Source organism: Bactrocera dorsalis, chromosome 2, assembly GCF_023373825.1.
Source record: "Bactrocera dorsalis isolate Fly_Bdor chromosome 2, ASM2337382v1, whole genome shotgun sequence".
NCBI lineage: Eukaryota > Metazoa > Arthropoda > Insecta > Diptera > Tephritidae > Bactrocera > Bactrocera dorsalis.
In genome coordinates, this window is record NC_064304.1 from 28,438,659 (window position 1) to 28,458,318 (window position 19,660).

General features: G+C 32.9%; 1 protein-coding gene across 6 annotated transcripts in view; it reads left to right on the forward strand.

Moving 5' to 3' along the window:
- The window catches only part of LOC105224912 (cytotoxic granule associated RNA binding protein TIA1), a gene marked incomplete at its 5' end in the record, with an annotated part of 124,461 nt that continues 104,801 nt past the window's right edge, over positions 1–19,660 (forward strand). For 3 of the 6 annotated variants that reach the window (XM_049450487.1, XM_049450492.1, XM_049450493.1), the window contains 2 exon segments: positions 1–133; positions 5,142–6,220. In XM_049450487.1, coding sequence (XP_049306444.1) covers positions 5,689–6,220 — 532 coding nt within the window. 6 annotated transcript variants of the gene reach the window in all.

The window sequence follows — 19,660 nt, forward strand, 5'->3', positions numbered from 1 at the left end:
ACCAAAGTGTACTCGTTTATATACATAGTGAATTTTGCTGAAACGCGACACTTTGCCACAAATCAAAAATTTGCAAGAAACAAAAACCCAAAAAATCGTTTCAAATTATTTTAAACATTGTTTCGAGAAAAGTGTAAGTTTGCGTGCTGAAAAAAAAAATATTCTGATATAATTTATGCTTAAGAAGCAATAACTGCTAGTACAGAATTTTTTGTTGTTTTTTGCTATTTATAAATTTATAAGTATTTGTGCTTTGAAGTGGCTGGAGGAAAGTGAAAGACTTTTAAAGTATAGACTACGGTCTAAGTAAGCTAATATATTCTATTGTTAGTAGCTATGTAAGCAGGTATGTGTGTGTAGTTGTGTATTTTTAGTGTTATGTAAACTTTGAATTGCCTAAATATATAAACAATGCATATGTGTAGTGTCTGGAGTGAGTAGGAAGTGGTTAAATGTAAGTGAGAGATTGCAGTTAATCAAGAAGTATAGCATTTAAGGAATTTGCAAATAGCGAGTAAATATTTAGGGTAATTTATGAAAAATTAGGTACGTTAATAATATGATAATTTTTCTATGTTTATTTATTGATGTGAGTTTATTTTTAGTAATTATTTAATTTATTTATTTTTTTTGGAATTGAATTAAGCGTATACACTTTTTTCTACAAATTTTTCTCAAAAATTTTAACAGTGAAATTGTATGAATCAATATTACAAACTTTATATATGTATATTATTTTAAACAAAAATATATTTTTTTTTTACACTTATTGAGTCTATTCAAAGGTTCTTAAGAAATCTAAGCAAAGCAAAGTTAGTTAAAAAAATATAAAACTTTTTAGAAAATATTAATAGACGAGATACAAGACTTTCCTAAACAAAGAAATAATAGTTTCATTTCAATTTAATAATTACTTTAAAAGTTTGAGCTCCTACTGATATTAAATTAAAAAAAAAAAAAAATGATGATAAAAAAATAGTATTAAAATAAATTAAATTTAAATCAATTGAAGTTAAAAAGAAAATAAGTTTATCCAAATAAAAATTAAAAAATAATTTAATTAATTTAGAAAACTTCAATTGATTTAAAAAAGAAAATGATTCTTTCTTTGTAATTTTAATTATTAAAAATTAATTTTTTAAATTAATTTTTAAATTAAATTCTAAATTAAATCTGAAATTAATCTAAATTAAATCTAAAATTAATCCAAATTAATTCAATTAATTTAAATATTTTATTTAATTAGTTTAAAATACAAATTTTTACTAATTAAAATTAAAAAAAATAATTTGTTTAAATCATTTGAAGTTTCAACTTGAACATTTATATTAATTAAATAAAATTTTAAAAATTAATAGGTTTTAATTAAATAAATTTAAAAAAATTAAATTAAATTTTAAAAAATTAATTAATTTTGCTTAAATAAATTTAATTTTAGGCAGTATTTATTCAATAAAATTTAAAAAATTTTATTCTTTTTTGCAAAAATTTTCGCTTTGATATTATATGTTATTTAATTATATGTATATGTATATTATAGCTCATAATTGTAAAGATTTTATTCCTACAAAATTTAAATTTATTTAAAAATAAATAATAATGATAAATAAACAATAAATGAAAATTGAGAAAAAAGTAGGCAAAAGTAATTAACATTATAAATATAAATTGAAATTTATGAATATTAAAAAATTTAATTTATTTTTGCATAACTTTTTACCACGATAATTTAGTTCATAGCTTCAAACTTGTAATAAATTTTGGAACAACAAAAATTAACTAATTACATAATTAAAACTATTCATCTGCACATATACGTATACATATGTATAAGGTTTATACAACTTTTACGATATTGCGAGAGATTATCTTATTATCTTAGTAATGGAAAAAGCTTTAAAGCTAGCTCATAAGTAAACCAGTAATATATACTGAACACTTAGAGTAATTGTTATTACAGTGTATGAATCATGATAAGCTAGTAAAACTTTTAGACAATTAAGGTAATTAATAAATTAAATTAGTAAATAGTTATTTAAAAATTTAAATTTTTTTACACTCCAATCGGTAGTAAAATGGGTAGAACTACTTTGCCTGTGGTTATATAAAAAAATAGTGATTTATTTTTGTTTTTTCAACAGTAGTACATAGTTCGGGAGCTTACTCTTTAAAATAACAGAAAGCTTAAAGGCATGCTGTTAAAAGGAAAATTACGAAATAATAATAGAGATTTTTAAAGCAAAAATTCATATTTGCATATATTTAAATGAGTGATATACATATGTGCGACTCGAGTAACAACATACATAGTATACTATACATTTATTGAAACAAAATCAACTGAGCCAAGCCAAGTTTTTTTGCTACAAAAACATTTATGAAAGTCTGTTAAAATATTAAGGAGCCAATTTAAATCCTAAATATTCAGTTTACTTAAAATTCTCAACAAAACTCATGAATAAGTTTATGGTGGCTTAATTCCTTAAATGAATATTTGATCAAATAGTACACCTAGTATATCAATATCCACTTCAAGCAAAAAAAAAAATATGAAATTCAGCAAGTTTTTAACTTCACCATTCCAATATTTAAAACAAAAATTTATTAGGGCTTAATATATCCGGTCTTCGTTTCTTTGATTTTTTATATGAAAAAAATTTCCATAGAAAATCGCGGCATATGTAACAGCTGAAATTAATTTGAGTATCTTTTATCGAATTAAATGTATCACAATAGTTTCCATTTCGCATAAAAGTGCATAAATTTTGTAGAAACATGTTTCTGTATTCTCCATAATTTAAATACTACTTGCATCAAAAATGGCATTAAATAACTTTCGCATTGAAAAACATAAAAGCCGCGCTCATATGTGTGCGTGTTTCAGCTTTAATTTCCGCATTTACATGATTTTAGATTATGTCGAGTTGCATATAAATGAAATCGATTTTCTCAGCTGTTGACATACTTACACACATACACTTATACATGTAGATACGCAAAAACTCCGAGTCGGAGAAATTATGTACACTAATACACGCCCATGCAAGAGGACGAAACGCATGAGTGCGCTATATATAAGGTTAGGTATATAACTTTACATAAGTATATACATGTACTATATACACGTAAATATATTGGTAGATATATCTAGACATATATATATAATGTAAAATGTCTTCAGCGATATATATTTTTAGCTTTATACTCATAACTTATATGTGCACGATCGTAAACCGAATCTGTAGCTGAATCCGCTTACAGCTTCGTGTGGCAGCAGAAAAGTCATTAAATGAATTCCTGTTATACGCTTTTTTCTTGTTTTTGTGTGAAAATTAAGTGCATAATAAAAGCAAAACAGCGCAAATTGCATACATGAAAATGTGCAAGATGAAAATTTAAGACGAAGACAGTGAAGTAAAGCAGACGATGTCGAGAGTTGTCGTTATTTGTTTATTTATTTTACATAATTTTTTCAGCTCTTTTCGTAAGCTTTTTATCTGCACTTATCTACCTGTGTATGTATTTATATATGTGTGTGTGTGAGCAGTGTAAAAATATGTTTTATATACTTCCGTATCTGTAGTTGCTATATAAGCGAACAGTGGGATCCTGATATGTATCCATAACGAGAAGAAAAATTATAAATAGCTGTGAGTGCTTTCGTGTTTTTTCTCCATATATAATTTAAGAGTATGCCACAAAATTTTGAAGGAATCAGAGAAACTCATTAACATAAATATTTAAATTGAAGATGTAGATAGCAATTGAAGATGTGAATCTTTTAAGGATAGAAGTGGCTGATACTTAGAAAGGTTCACCAAAAAGTAAATTTCTTGATAAGATCCTCTAGATTTAAGTATTATTTTAGGTGTGTGTGAGTAATGTTGACAAGAAAAGGCAATTCAGGGTAGCAAGAAAGTTAATATAAAATATATATGACAGGGTAATTATATGTAGTTGTTGTAACAAATTTTTAGCTGCTTTCATAAATTCTTTAAGATAATCATTATAGGTCTTCTATAATCCTTGTGTTTTATTTAATGCTTCGTATTGTTTTCTGTTCATATGCCTGTTCTATGCAATAATGCATTTATTTCAATTGGATGTCTTGGATGGTTCAAAGTGGTCTTGCGCTAGCTCACATTGCATAGTAAAAAATTTCTAAAATAAGAACTATTACAAACACACATTTCACATTTAATAGATTCTGGAACAGTTCTAAAAATAAATTTAATATCTACTAATGCCTTCGAACTCACCCTATTTTTGCTATGTTTTAAATAATCAAGTTCAACTGAAAAATAAAGTGTATTTATTTCAAACATTTCTCAGCTGGAAATTAATCAAGGGCAAATAGAAGCAAAAGCTCATAATCACTGAATTAATGCAGCTTAATTCCAACAATAAGACAACCAATTCTTAGGTTCATATATGAAGGCCTCTTAGCTTATAAAAAATTGCTACAAAATAAACAAGAGAAAACGTTAACTTCGTTTTTCACCGAATCTTTAACACCCTTCCCAAATACTAAATTGTCTTTGCAAGAACTTGATTGCGAACTTTCACTTTCTATAGCAATCATATGCTACAGTTTCACGATCAGCACAATTTCCCTGGAAATTGCAATAAGTATTGCCTTGGAAAATAACCCTGCAAAATTTCTTGAAGATATCTTAAAAAAAAATATTATATTTTTATTAAAAAAATATTATATTTTTTTTTAATTTCTTGAAGATATCTTGTCAAATGGAGATACTCTCATACAAACACTTGCTTGCTTATTTAATGGTTCTTCAGCGCTTCTCTTTTGACGACTGAGCTGAATACACCCTTCCCAGGGTATAAAAATATACTTAGCCACGTTTAATAATTATTAAAACCCCTAACAGTAATGAACTGGCACAAACTGCCCGCAAAAATCGCCGAACTAGCGCAACAATGTATTTTTGTTGTTGTAATTAATTTAAAATATATTTTTAAGAATACCACTTAATTACAATAACTATAAACAAATCTCCATATAGCATTTAGTTATTTCTTTCACACCAAAGCTACTTCAAATAAGTTTATCAGTTACGTAATTTTCATACATACTTATACTTGTATTACATTAAGTTAATGAAAACCAATTTAAATTTAAGGAAAGTTTAAGGAGAAATTAGAATTATTGGTCTGTGATAAGTGATTGTCATGTCAGAACTTTATAGTGGAAATCAGAAAATAGTTTAAGCGAAAAAGTAAGCTTTCAACAATAAGAACATTTAAAGATCGCATGAACGCTCCTGAAGCAAACAGAAAACATCCAAGCAGTTCGGTTTCATAACTCAACATTTTAAAAATTTCTGAAAAAGCAAAGCAGCTACAGAACGGTGCATATATATATACACAAAACACTAAATATAAATAAAAAGTTAATAGACAAAATACAAAAACAAATCACTGTTTCCCAGTAAACCAACGAGAGAGAAATCAAAATTTCGCGACAATTGATTGTTCCTCGCGAAACTCAAACCAAAAAACCGTGTGTAATCAAAACTTAAAACAAAACACAGCCACCGCACCAACAACACTTGAATACAAAAACAAAACCTAACAACAAATCAAACAAAAATCGAATTCGAGCAGCCCAACATTAAGCAATAAATAGCCACAATAACCGCCACCTCCGCCGCAGACGATCCAGTAAACATGTTGGCGATGCCGACTCTCATGATGCCAGCCACAGCACAAATGACGATCAGCAGCCAACCCCTGTCGGTGGGTGCGCCGCACGCCAAGCCCTACGAGACCAAATTGCTGACCATTCATCAATCGCATATGCAGCAGTCGCACCATCAGAGCAGCGCTGCGGTTGCTGTTAGTAAACAACAACAACAACAGGCACAACAGGCTCAGCAAATGTCGGCCAATCAACAGGCTGTTGTGCAACAACAGCAGCAGCAGCAACAACAACAGGCCGCACAAGTAGCGCATCAGCAACAACAAGCCGCTGTAGTGGCACAACAACAGCAGCAACAAGCTGCCGCCGCTGCTGTGGCTCAACATCATCAGCAACAACAAGCTGCAGCCGCTGCTGCAGCAGCTGCTTGTGTGGCACAGCAGCAGGCTTGCGTTGCCGTGCAACAGCAGCAGCAACAACAACAGCAACAGCAGCAATATCAGATACACTCGCAGCAGCAGTCGCCGCAGCAGGTGATGAGCAGCAGTTCGCCAAAGCAAGGTGAGTGGTGTGGGACAAGGGGCGGTTGGGCAACACTTGATAGTGACTTTTATGGGGAGAGTTGGTAAATGTTGTTGCAAATTGCTTATATAAAGTCTCCCTTAAAGATCATAAATCTGACGATTAAATTTTTATATTCAATTTAATATAGTTATTGCCGTAAATATCGTCTTTTAATTGCCCATTTACTTCAATTTTCATCTTAAATGTCTATGTATCTGTTTACCCAATAAATTTTGTAATAACTTTTATGTCACAAGATTCAATTGACTATGCACTGTAAAGAAAATCAGCGCATTTATTTATTGCGCTCAGCTTTTCATTGCTTGAACACATTTAACTACTTACAAATGTTTACAAAATAAATAGAGTAAGTCAAAACTTTTAAATACATTTTAATCGCTGAAGTTGGCATTAAATTGCTTTACTACTGAATCTGTACAAAAATTAACTCTTAACTGACAGCTGGTGCAACAGTTTTTTTGATGTTTACAGGTTCTCAAAAAAATTCTAATATAGTAGTAAATGCTATAAATATGTAAAATAATATTTAAGATCTTTAGAAAATTATCTTTACTTCTCAATCAAGATATTCAAATGCCTTTAATTTCTCAAAAGTATTTCCACAAAAATCATGAAACTATATTTTATGTATATATAACTCGCTTGAGTACAGAGCTATAGTATCAGATATACTTATTTCATTGAAAAAATATAATTAGGTCAAAATCAAATATCACCAATTCTCCATTTTACATTTATTTTGCGTAAAACATATTTCTTGAGTATTTGTTCGAATTAATGAGAATATTATATGATATGATTAGTAGCTGATTCGGCTAGATAATTACCTAGATAATCAGATCAGACTATATTGATTTTTTTCTGACTCCTGCTAATAGGCAATACTAGAAGCAAATATTGGGTTGTCAAAAAAGTCTTGCGGTATTTTCGCTAGAAAAAAATTCGCTGAAAGCGCGTTGTTCTAGTTTTATTCGTCGTATCGGGTCATGCTATACCTTTTTGGAAAGCTCATTTCACGCGCTAACACGTGTTTGATTGATTGTCGTTTCTTTTAAGTCGTTCGTGAGCTTATGGACCCGATACAGTTTCCATTTCCACCGCACAACGATGGTTTCATCGTTTTCGTAGGTGTAGAGGTGGTCGAAGATGCTCCACGCTCCGGAAGGCCTGTCGTCGAAAATTGCGATAAAATCGCTTGGAGTCACTAAGAAGATCGACGTTTGGGTGCCACACGAATTGATTCAATAAAAATACCGCAAAACTTTTTTGAAAACCTAATATTAAACATTTAGTTTTTTTTCATAAAGACTTCATTTCTTAATAAGTTCATACTTATATATGCGCGGAAATATGACGGATATCAAGTTCTCTCTACGATGTATTTTACTCGTCAATTGTGAAAGAATATATAGGTTCGTTATTCACTTTCTTCGTAAATGTGAGATTTCTCTCAATTTTCTTTTAAACTATTAGCTTTCTAAATGAAACTCAATAGATATTTTATTTCCAACACACGAGAGCCCAAAATCTTAACAATTGCGAATAATAATTGCGGTAACAAAAAGTACCCGGAAATTGTAAATAAAACGCAACATATTTGATTATTCATCAATATTTACTTTGTAGCCTTTAAAGTCATCTCCACCAGGTGCAATACTCATGTCAACGACAACTGTCCAGTACTCGAAACACTTTTCGTAAGCACTTTTCGAATTTTTCCTTAGCTCCTTCAGCGAATTTATTATTTTTTTATCTCTTCGATTGACTAGAAACGGGTTCTACGAAGCGACAAATTCACTTTGGGGAACTAGAAAAAATCACACGGAGCCAAATCTGGTGAATACGGTGGTTAATCGATGGTTTTCATTGCGTTTTTTGACCTTAAATTTGGTCAAAATCGTGCTCTTTTTGAAAAAATATTCAGCTTTATCGGGGCCCGTCGAGCGAGAACGCTTATCATGCCCAAAATATCCACCAAAATCATTCGAACGGACTTGCGAGAGGTGTTCGGCTCTCTTGCCATTACCTTAACATTACTTTAACAGTTGGCTTGATTTTTGTGCACCACATCCTTTACTTTTTTAATATTTTCATCATTTTTGACAAATGTCGTCCAGAACGAGGCATGTTTTCAATGATCTCTCTACCGTCTTTGAAGGCTTTGTACCCCTCATAGGCTTCTGTTTTTTGATAAAACTAAATCACCGTGTGCCTTTTTCAATATTCACAACGATTCCGCCGTCGAAATTTGGTTAGAAATGCAAAATTTGAGAGAAGTTCTTTGTTCGACATTTTTATGCATTCTAAAACTCGCAACGCACTACTGAGATGCACCGACTTAGGCAGCTGGTGTAAAAAAACTGGTTGACAGATCACGCTCATATTTGGCACAGTAATTAAGAACAGTCATATGAACTTAGCAGATAACATTTTTTTGAAATATTATTTAACCGGGAATTTAATAACGTTTGCCTAACGGTTTTTAGTGCCAACGTATATATTTTTTTCTTGGATATTTTGAATTTGATATACAGAAAAACAACCGAACTAAACAAGAATGAGATCTCGATTGCAATCGTTATTTTTGGGCAAAATTACATCTCGACGCGAAACAAATGCTATCAAAAACAAATGCAATAATTGATGAAACTTTGTAAGACTCTTCAAAATAATTAAATGATCTGTGTGTCACCACCAATTTGTGGTATGACTTTTTAAGAAACACGCTTCCGGACCAAATGACTACAGCATTATTTCGTCTTTATGCTCTTAGCTGAGTACTTGACACCAAACTGCACTTAAAGCCTTATTAAATATTTAAAGTGAGCCACCAGCACATACGGAATAATTTTGCACGCTCACAATGCAAAAAATGCCTGTGTATAAGCACCTACTTACACACGCGCACATACAAACAAATAAAGAGAGGTTATCCGAATGGCAGATTAAAATCTGTAAGAATTTCACGTACAAGCCATGTTTGTTAAATCAACTGATGCCAAAATGCCTGTGCACCCAAACAGTGATTGCTTACCGTGGCACACCCACCAGCAGCCACCAATGGCGGTGGCAACGAGCGGCATTAACCGAGAGCGGTGCCCGAAAACACCTTTTGCGCTCATATTTACTTGTGAAATCACACACAAATACACAGACATCACTACATACATATATTTGTGTTTCCATGTGTGTGCCGGTGTGTTGCATGTACAGCGGTTGGACTGACTGACTGTTTGGCTTGCCTGACATGTGGAAAAGTAAACGAAAATCAATTTGAAATTATTGTCGATTTCCAGATGCTATTGATTTCGGGGACGTCCGGGACGCAGCTGGCTGATTTTGTTGGCACTAGCATTAGCGTTGGCATGGCATCAATAGCTGGAATAAGTAGCAAGCAACCTACTTGGACGCTCGGTTGCGCCAACTTAACGAAAGACAAACGAAAACAATTCGCAAAAAAAATAAGAAAACAAATAACAAAATGAAGGGTGTAGAAAGCGGGGGCAAAAAAGTAAACAAAACAAACAAGAAAAGCCGAAGTCAAAAGTGGCAGCAAACTATGACGGTAAGCAAGGCGAAGACGTTGAGGTAGCGCGCCGCCTGCGGGTGGCGAGAGGCGGTAGATATTGATAAAGAAAAGCTGCTGAAAACATTCGAGAGCAAGTGAAAGCCAGTCAAGAGCAGACAAGCCGAGTCAAGCCATGCCGAGCCAAGTCAGCAAGTCCAGCGCAGACCGAAACAGATCGAAACCAAACCAAATAGATTTGTGTGCGGGGCAACAAGTATGTGGGCAGCAGGAAATGGCAAAATGCGAAAGAAGAAAAAAATACGAAAAAGTTGAACAAAAATTTGATTGAAAGAGACCAACGGCATATAAAAGTGGGAGCGCTGCTGTGGCAAGCGAGTGGGTTTCAATTTCATTTGTCTGCGCTACACTCCTATGTTAGAAGGATACTGTGCTATACATATACATATGTACATACATAGAAATATACATTTAAGTAACTATATAGATATCGACTGGTTGCTGCTTTAGCTCAAGCATGCCAGATTGATGCTTAACGGTAATTTAATTTGCAGTTCAATGGGATTTAATGCATAGCAACTGCACGAGCAGTAAGTAAATACGCACACAATCACATACACACTTACTTTTGGTTAGCAGGTTAGAGTTTAGGGTAGCTTCTGTCAAACATTGAAGCGCTCGAGTCAGCATATCAGCCTAATTTCGGTACACACTCAACCCACATTGGCTTTGCACGGCTTTTCTGGTAAACATATTACTGGCTACTCTAGCTCTGTTGCTGCTGCTGCCGCTTTTCACCCTTCTTTTTCTTGGAAGCGGCTTTGCTTGAGTGCTGACAAAAATTTAGCATAATGCCATGTGTATCGCTTTGCTCTGTGATGCTTGACGTGATTGCACTTGAAATTGAAACTGAAATTGTTTGCTCACCAACACAACGACAACTGCATATTTACATGATTGTGTTTTTTCCTCACTTACACACAACTGCACATATACATACATAGCAAGCATATGTTTATACAAGCTTATTACTCATATGCAAAATTTCTGCTTACTGCCAGCATTTGTTGTTGTTTGGAAGAAAATCAATAAGCTGCTGCACGAAACAACAAAATCTGCCAATAAATACTTGTTTACAAATGCATAAAGAGCTAAGCAAAAAATGTTATACATACATACATACATATACTCGTATATGTACATACATGTCGTTATATAATATCATCTTCCAACAGCTGTTGGTTTTAAAATACACTTGTGCAGTAAATTGCTGTCAACCAGCTATTGAGCATTGAGTATTGACCAAAATGTTGCTTGCTCGAAGTGCACTCACACACAAGTACAAATACATACACACATACATAGATAGATGTATGTGTATACCTTTATGTAAAAGTGACAAAAGCTTGTTGTTATTTTACTCAAGTTTTTCGCAAGAAATATCTTTGCCATAGCTGGCTAGTAAATATTTGTAAACTTCAATGCGTAAGTGTTTTGCTATCGTTGCGTAAGAACAGCAGTCGAGTGCGGACTATTGTCTGCTGTAGTAGTTGCTGCAAGCAAGCTGACAGCATGAGCTTGTTGATGCGGCATGTTGCAACAAATATTAACAAATTCGATGACGTGCGTATGTATGTGTCTGTGTGGATAGAAGTGCTTAGTTTTTGCACAAAAAATACAGTTAGATTGGTCAGCTTGTACTTTTATTTAGTTTATATAATATGGAGAGCGACTAAGAGCTTTTGCATGCTGTAACAGCAACAAATATTGTCTGCAATGTACTACGGACATTGGCTGACATATGAGTTGTAAGATGTCTATATAAATCGATTGGACAAATTGTGAGAAAATACTGATATTATTTGAACTAAAAATACTGTTGGATATGGAGACGTCGCGACGACGCGTCGTTTTCTATGAATTTTCTTATAACATAGATGTACAGGTAGTACATACCTTTTTAGCAGATATACTGGCATCTTTTGTATGCGAGTAATTATAGAAAATTAGTGCTGGTTCAGAAAACTTAATGTAACCTAATAGAAGTAGTTTTGTCGTAATAGTAATATTTCTTCTACCGTGCATTCATGGGTCATATTATAAGTGAAGAAAGCGAATGTTGTAGATGGCAGCCATTTCAAGGCTCTAAACCTTACATATAATATATAATTTTTGTTCTTTTGAACAATGCACTATTCTATGAAAGGCACTTAATAAACGTATACGATTTTGTTTTGAACTAAGTCCTGTTTTTTAGACTTAGGATAGATCAGTAATCAAAAACACAGGTTCATAAATGCTAACAGAGCCGCCGAAAATTTAGATAGCTTTGACGTAAATGTTTCCTGCTTAATTTAGTGGATTAAAAGTAAACTGTCCATTAATATGCCGATTTTTTCGCTTTATTGTGTCTCAATTTACTCAATTAATATTAAGTTTACTAATTCCTCTTTAGTTGACAATAAATTATTAGCTTAAAATTTGAATTAGTGAGTCTTAGAAAGGATTAACAAAGCTCTTACTCTTGTTTATCCAGTCAAATAATTATGTGCTTCAATAATGAAATAATTTGTAATGTAATTCATACAACTCAGTTAGGTTAATCTGGTAAACCAATAAGCCACGCATAGACCAGTTTGGTACTTTGCGTTATCAGATGGAAATTAGTTGCTAGGTCCAAGAGGAGTAGTCATCCTTAAGGATATGAGCGCTTGACGTGAATTTTAAGAGACTCTGCGACCTCTCTACCGATACCTCCTCCAGCGTGGCATACCGAGGGACCCCAGATGTTTACAGCGTAGTCTTGCCAATGCGGGACAAGTGCACAAGTGATACTCCATTATTTCCCAGGCCCTTTTCTAGACATTTCTTGAAGTCTTCTCGATCTGTCAGCCGCATTCTGCGGTCGTGTGTCGCCAGCTAGTATTTCCATCATGTTCCAACAGCCTCTTTCATCGACTGCCAATAAGAATTTTGTATACAACCGATCTACCGTTTTACACATGACTTCTGCAGTTTTGCACCCGGATAGCTCGTTCCTTTGGCATTTTCAGTTACTAGCAATATTATTGGGATTTTGCTCACACTACTTTCATTTATGTAAGAGGTAATTGATGAAGCTGTTTGTTTTTTTAACTCTACTATCCACTACTATGGTTATATCCACTTTTTAATTTCAAGCAATCGCTTTTGTTTGCTAATACTTCGACCTGCATATATTTGAGAAAAGTTCCAAAAATTTATACGGAAGCAATTTCGCCGACATGACCGTATTTAAAGGAAATGTAGTTTAAATTTCTCCGAAAACCTTGCACCGTAATTTTCATACGATAACTGTCAAATATACATAATTGTCAGGTAGTAATTGAAGAGAAAAGATTTCTTGAGGAAAATTTCGAATTGTAAGCCTTCTTTGAATGCAAGTTCTTTCCGAAAAACTAGTTTTGTTCGAAAGCTGCTAACCTATATGGCCCGTACTCATCTATTCTAATAAAATACTTTTTCTTGGTCTTCGTATTTGAGTAAATTTTAAACAGAAAAAATATTTCATTCCTCGAAGAACGGCTGCGGGAAGAGAACTCAATATTTTTCAAAATACAGAGCCGATTATTAAATACACTAAATTCTGTAAATGTGTGTCATTTGTCTATCTTTATTAAACAGAATGCCTTTTTAGGTAGATATGACTCCTTGAGATGAACAAGCAAAGCAGCTGATAAGATAGTCATAAAAATTGTTAGACAATTAGCATCTAGTATCCAAAATAAACAGGCAATATTTAGTTTTTTATTTTTTAAATTTATAAAACTAGACATTTTGCCATGTTATTAAGTCTTTAAAAAATTATTCTGAAGCTCGTAGAAAGATGAGAGTGTTGTACAAAGATTTAAAGACCATTTCCTATTATTTCCAATTTTTAAGCTATCGGTGCCATCTTGCAATAAGTGAATGTTAAAATACTCAGATGTATCTAACTTTTGTAGAAAGCAAGAAACTAAGGTATAATAGCCTGGCTTTAAGTGAGATATCATTTCTAATATATTTTACTATTTTCAAATGTTTATTATCACAATTTTCACTATAATTCCAACTATTTCATATTTGATTATAGCTTGCATACGAAAAGTCAGCAAAACTTACAAAAACAACAAATAATATTTTTATTTAATTTTTGAGTATAACTAAACACGAGCATATATTCCAACATTTTACGATCATCATATTATTTTATTTTCACATATTCTGCTAACACATGCATTTGCAGTGAAGTATAAAATTTATGATGCTCAGGACAATGACATTTTCTACTTCAATGATTTTTGTGAATACGATAAATTCATACAAACACATGCATTTGTACATATGCACATATATACATATGTATGTGTGTAAAGGTATTGTTGTGTATTTATTTTGCAGCATTTAAATGGCAACGTTTAGGAATGTATTTGCAGTGTTTGTATATGCTCACTTATGTATGTGTGCAAGTGTGGGTAACTGTGATTTTTTGCAATTTCATGACTGAGTAAGCGGTAAACTAACAGTGAATGTGGAGAGAGAGTGTAAAACAGAGAATGGCGTGAGTAGGTATAAAGTCTCGGTTTCTACCAAAAGCGTAGTGGGAAAAAATGGCGAAAAATTCAGTATTGCATTGTTAATATATGCATACACACATATATGTTTTTAAATTACATATATGGTTTTAAATTACATATATAATTTAAGCGCATACAAGTATTACATAATATTTGGACAGCAAACTATTTGGTAGTTTTCGTAAAAAAAATTTAAAATAAATGTATTTATATACCATATAAACGCATACAAGTAGACATGACTTTACATGAATTTTTTATATACGCACTGTCACATATAAACATAATTTCCATACACGCGCCTGTGGGTATGCTACACAGCAGTTCATATGTGTAGATATTTAATATGTTAAGTGAACTGTATTCGATAATAATTGATTAAATATTAATCGCCTTATTTAAAATTCAAATGTTACATTATTATTGGTTAGAAATTAATTTTTGATATGCCACACACATACACTATCAAACATACACTAACATTTCTGCACAAAAGCGCCTACGCTTACACGTATGTGTATTAAAGCACTAATTACGTCAGCAAATGGCTGAAGCATAGCATGTGCTTACGACTACATACATACATAGATATCTAAACTAAGTCCATAAGCTGCTTCAGCGGTGGTTATTAAACTAAATTTTTGACCAAAACAAAAATCAATAATAGAGTTAATATTAAATTCATTTGAGTTCAACTTTTTGTTTTCAAAGTTTCAAATAACTAATGCCAGCTTAAATCTGCTGCTAAAATATTAATTGAAAATTCTATAGCAAAAAGCAAATTCTACAAAGTCACATACAAATAATTACTGGTGTAACAAGTTCTTTGTTCAGCTTACTCAAAAGCCCGACATTAAATATTGAGCTTTAAAAATAGTTAAAAAAAAATATTTCAGAAATATTATGTGACTCCATGAATGCAGTAAAGTCCATGGTTAAAGTTTAATTCTCCACAATATTTCAAAAATTAAATTATTTATGTAAAAGTGTGTTCGTAAATATTTTTTGGCTTTTGTTTCATACAAAATACCTGCTGTTGCGGTTGTGCGGTTTAAAGCGTCAGAAAAAAATAAAATAATGTTTAATTAATACAAACGGCGCACATTTTTCAACAGCCAGTTAGCGTTAATTTTTTTGCTTAAATACATTTTTTTTAACACTTAAACACGTCTCTACTCACGCCTAACTCTTGTCAACGCATTTTTGCATTTGGGCAAACACATGTGCATTTTTGTTATGGTATTCATTAATTAATGCAATTTTTTATTTATTTATTTTTTGCATAATTATTTTTTTTACGCTTCTATGTGATAAAGTGTATATTTAAACCAAACGCATAAATATTGGTGTTACTAAAAAATATTTGTGGTTTGTGCGAAGCGTCAAAGACAAATATATAATATATATATAGATATATATAAAGTATGTACGTATGTATATAAGTGCATATCAGTAAATACGAGTATATGTATATCAGCGGGTTCAAAAGACATTAAGATAGATTTAATGTCAAACCTTTTATATGTGGAAGAAGATATAGTAAAAAAATTACTCAGTATCTTATTCATTAATATAGAAAATTGTTTTGTGAATCATCTTGCTGTTTGCCTGAGCATATATTTGTAAATTTAAAAGCTCTTTTTACTAAAAGGTGGTGCTAGGCGTATACATAACACTACATTTTCGAAGTAAAATAAACAGCAACTCGCCATCTACGCTTTAAATACTCACTTTTTAGTAAATTAACACGCTTAAAAAATATATAATGTATTTTTTTCACACTGGAAAACAATAGTTACTTTTTTCCAATTTGACACACGGGGCGTATACGTAACTTTTTATTAACAACTGCATAAATGATATTCATTTTCACATCAATGAAAAATCATATTACCTATGAAAAACGATATGTTATCTTACACATACATAATATCCAACAAGCGCTCTGTCTACATGTACATATACGATGTTTTCTTGGTATTACTGGGCGTATACGTAATATTTAATTTAATGTGTAATTGAAAATAATGACATTACATTGCAAAATTAGATTACAAAGAAGGAATACAGGAACTATTTATTATTATGTTTATACTACGAAAACCAAAGTTAACATATACACACAAGTAAGCATACAAGTAAACACAGTTGACATACACGGCAAGGTTTACTTTGCAGCACAGGGCGTATACGTAATATTTAATAGCCTTGATAAAGATATTAAATTTATATTAAAACAATAAAAAACGTTAACTTTTATTAAATCGCAGCTAAAATACCATTCACATAAATAATGTTCCATAGAAGAAGTTTATTTTGATTGTTAAGCTCGTATGACACCTATATGCTATAGTCTTCCGATCTGAAACATTTCTTCAGATATTTTACCGTTGGTTTAAATAATACATCTGTACCAATTTTTGTGAACATATCTTGTCAAAGAAAAAAGTTTCTCATACAAAAACTTGATTTTGATTACTTAGTTTGTATGGTAGTTAACAGAGGAACGATTTTAACCCAACCAAAGCAAGATAAAAATAAATATGCTTAAAACAATAAATGTAAATTTTTTAATAAGAGGTCCAACTGCCAAAGATTAACATTATAACCTCCAGGTAATCATTTTCACAATTGACTTAAGAGGTAGCTAAATAAAGCCTATGCTGTACATGCTTTCTCATTTAGTTCTTTGTTGAGCAAAATTGCTAATTAGGTTTTAGATTATATCTCCCTTCTTGGAGTCAGCATTTATTTTCACCAGACTTTATTTGCTGCAAAAATGTCTGCTCTTTCATGCTTCAAAAATAAGGAGAGGCCTATGATATTATCAAGAAAAATGTGCAAACTATCAAAATTATTGCATTAAACCTGCATTTAATCATGCAGCTCACAGCTTACAATTTCATTTTCTGCATCACTAACCCCTATGCTATAAGCCTCGCATAGTTGCCTAGATGCAGCACAGCAGCTATATTTCTGCACTGCTCATTAAATTTACGTTATCCTCTTGTTGGGTGCTCCTACAGACGCCTCAAACGATGTGCCACGCATTTTGCCTCTTCATTGCATCGCTTCGCCGTTAGCGTGGCGCTTCTTGCTTTGTTTTTGCACCATCATTTGCTGGGTCGTACGCTCATTTGCTCTATTCAATCGTTTGATCAGCGCACTTCCTATGGTCTTTCTTCGTCGCATTGCTGTGCATGTTCCCGTTGTTGTTGTTGTTGTTATTGCTGAAACGCCTGTTGTGCGCCGTGTCATTGTCATTATTGTCGCCATTAAGTTTGTCTGCTGCGGAGGCAGTGTCGCGGAACAGCCCGGTTGCCAGTTGCTCCCAGCATGTTGGTCGTCCTTACACGACAACACTGCCTCATTTCACTGAGCACACATTCTCTTATCGGCCCACAACACTGGTGACCGCTGTACATACACGTGCACATACATACATACACATTTGCGCGGTTCCACTTACTTTGCTGCAATATCCGCGTTGCTTCACTCAGTTCGCCCACTTTCAATTAACTTTGCGCATATATGTATGTGTCTGTTTGCGTATCTGTGTGTTTGTGTGTGTTTGGCGCATGTGTGCTCATGTGCGCGCTTATCTGTAATAGCGTGTCCGTTAGCCTCGCCAACGTGTCCTCTTTACCAATACGTCTTCTACACCCACACAGCGTTTGCTGTATTCTTTCCGTGCCACTGATACTCTTTGCGTCCCCCAAACCCCGCACGCCAACGCTTCTGTTTCTGCCCCTTCTTGTGCAGCGAATGCGTTATCTTGCCTTGCGCGCTGTTGCAATTTTTTTTCGTTGTTGCTATATTTACTCACCACTTGCTGCATAAATGCACCGCTGCCCACTTGCTTGGCGTTTCGCTTTTTTCTCCTCGTTGAGTTTTTCTCAAATTGAAGCTATATATCAATTGAGGCGGCTAAAAGCAGCCAATTCTTTTCTCTTAACACACTTTTATGTTGTTGCATTTATGTTTGTATCTGCGTGTATGTATGTATGTATGTATGTGTTGTGTTGCATGTCCTTTGTGTTGTTTATCACTTTGTTTCGTCGCTTCTTTGCAGCATAATTTATATACATGCCGTTTTTTCCACTGCTGTTATTATTGATGTTGTTGTTGTTGTTATTTTTTATTTATGCCCGCACATTCTCACGCGCTGTCATTATTGCCAGCGCCACTCGCTGCCTTGTATCCATTATCGCGGTGTCCGCTCGGCCATCGATGTCATTGCTGTTTGCTCCTTTTTAGTCGCCGTTCTTCTTGCTGGCCAATGTATCGTGGTCTGTGACTGCCGCTTCCACTTCATTGACGTTTGTGTGTACTTTTGCTTATGGGATTTCATTTATTTGCTATTAACCTGTCATTGTTCATTTTTTATTGTGCGGTTAGTTGAACTTTTTCATTTCTTCCCATTTAATTTATGTGTCTGCCTCATGCTTAGCTTTTAAATGCGCAGTACTTTGCAGTCATATTTTGCGCTCTTGAGGCGGTTAAGGCTTTAAAGCGCTACAAATGTGGTTATATTTCGTGTGAAATATCAATTTTAAATGCAAAATTAGAAATAAGGGGACTTTTGCAGGAAAAATAATTGTAACACAACCGAAAGTTATGAGTTTTAAACCTGTAGACATTTTTTCGAATTTTTCGAAAAACTTTGTTGAGGCTAGCAAATGCTGCTTTGTTAGGTTTTGATGAGTAAACTTTATTACTTTTTTTTTAACATTTGTTCGAAAATAATGGAAAAATCGTAAGCCACGGCAACTATTCGACTCATTGTCTTATGTTTCATTTCGAAAATGGCGGCAATCGAACCACAACTACGCCAAATCTCCACCTAAAGCAATTTTATCTTCGATCTGATTCTTTTACTATGCAGGATATAATTCAGGAATCAGTAAAGATATTGAAGTAAAATTCTAATCTAAAAAAATATGCTATCTCACAACTAAAACGGGTGGAAATTGCACTATAACTTTTCACACCCCCCATATATCGATTATGTGAATTACAAAGGCTATGTTTGACTCTTTACTGAAAGTCATGGAACTTTTTTCTTGACCTCGTGCCAAATGGGAAAAAAGGGTAAACTTTTCTAACCGTCATTTTTCTAATATAAAAGATTTCGCACTTCCCGTAGATTTCATATAGAGAAACACTATAGAAGTTAGAAGGACCATATTTTTAAATCTGAGACTTCCAAAGCTTTAAATAGCTGAATCAATAATGTTCACAATTCCTTAAAGCAAATTGAAAGCAACAAAACGGAAGCATTTACTCCACCGTTTT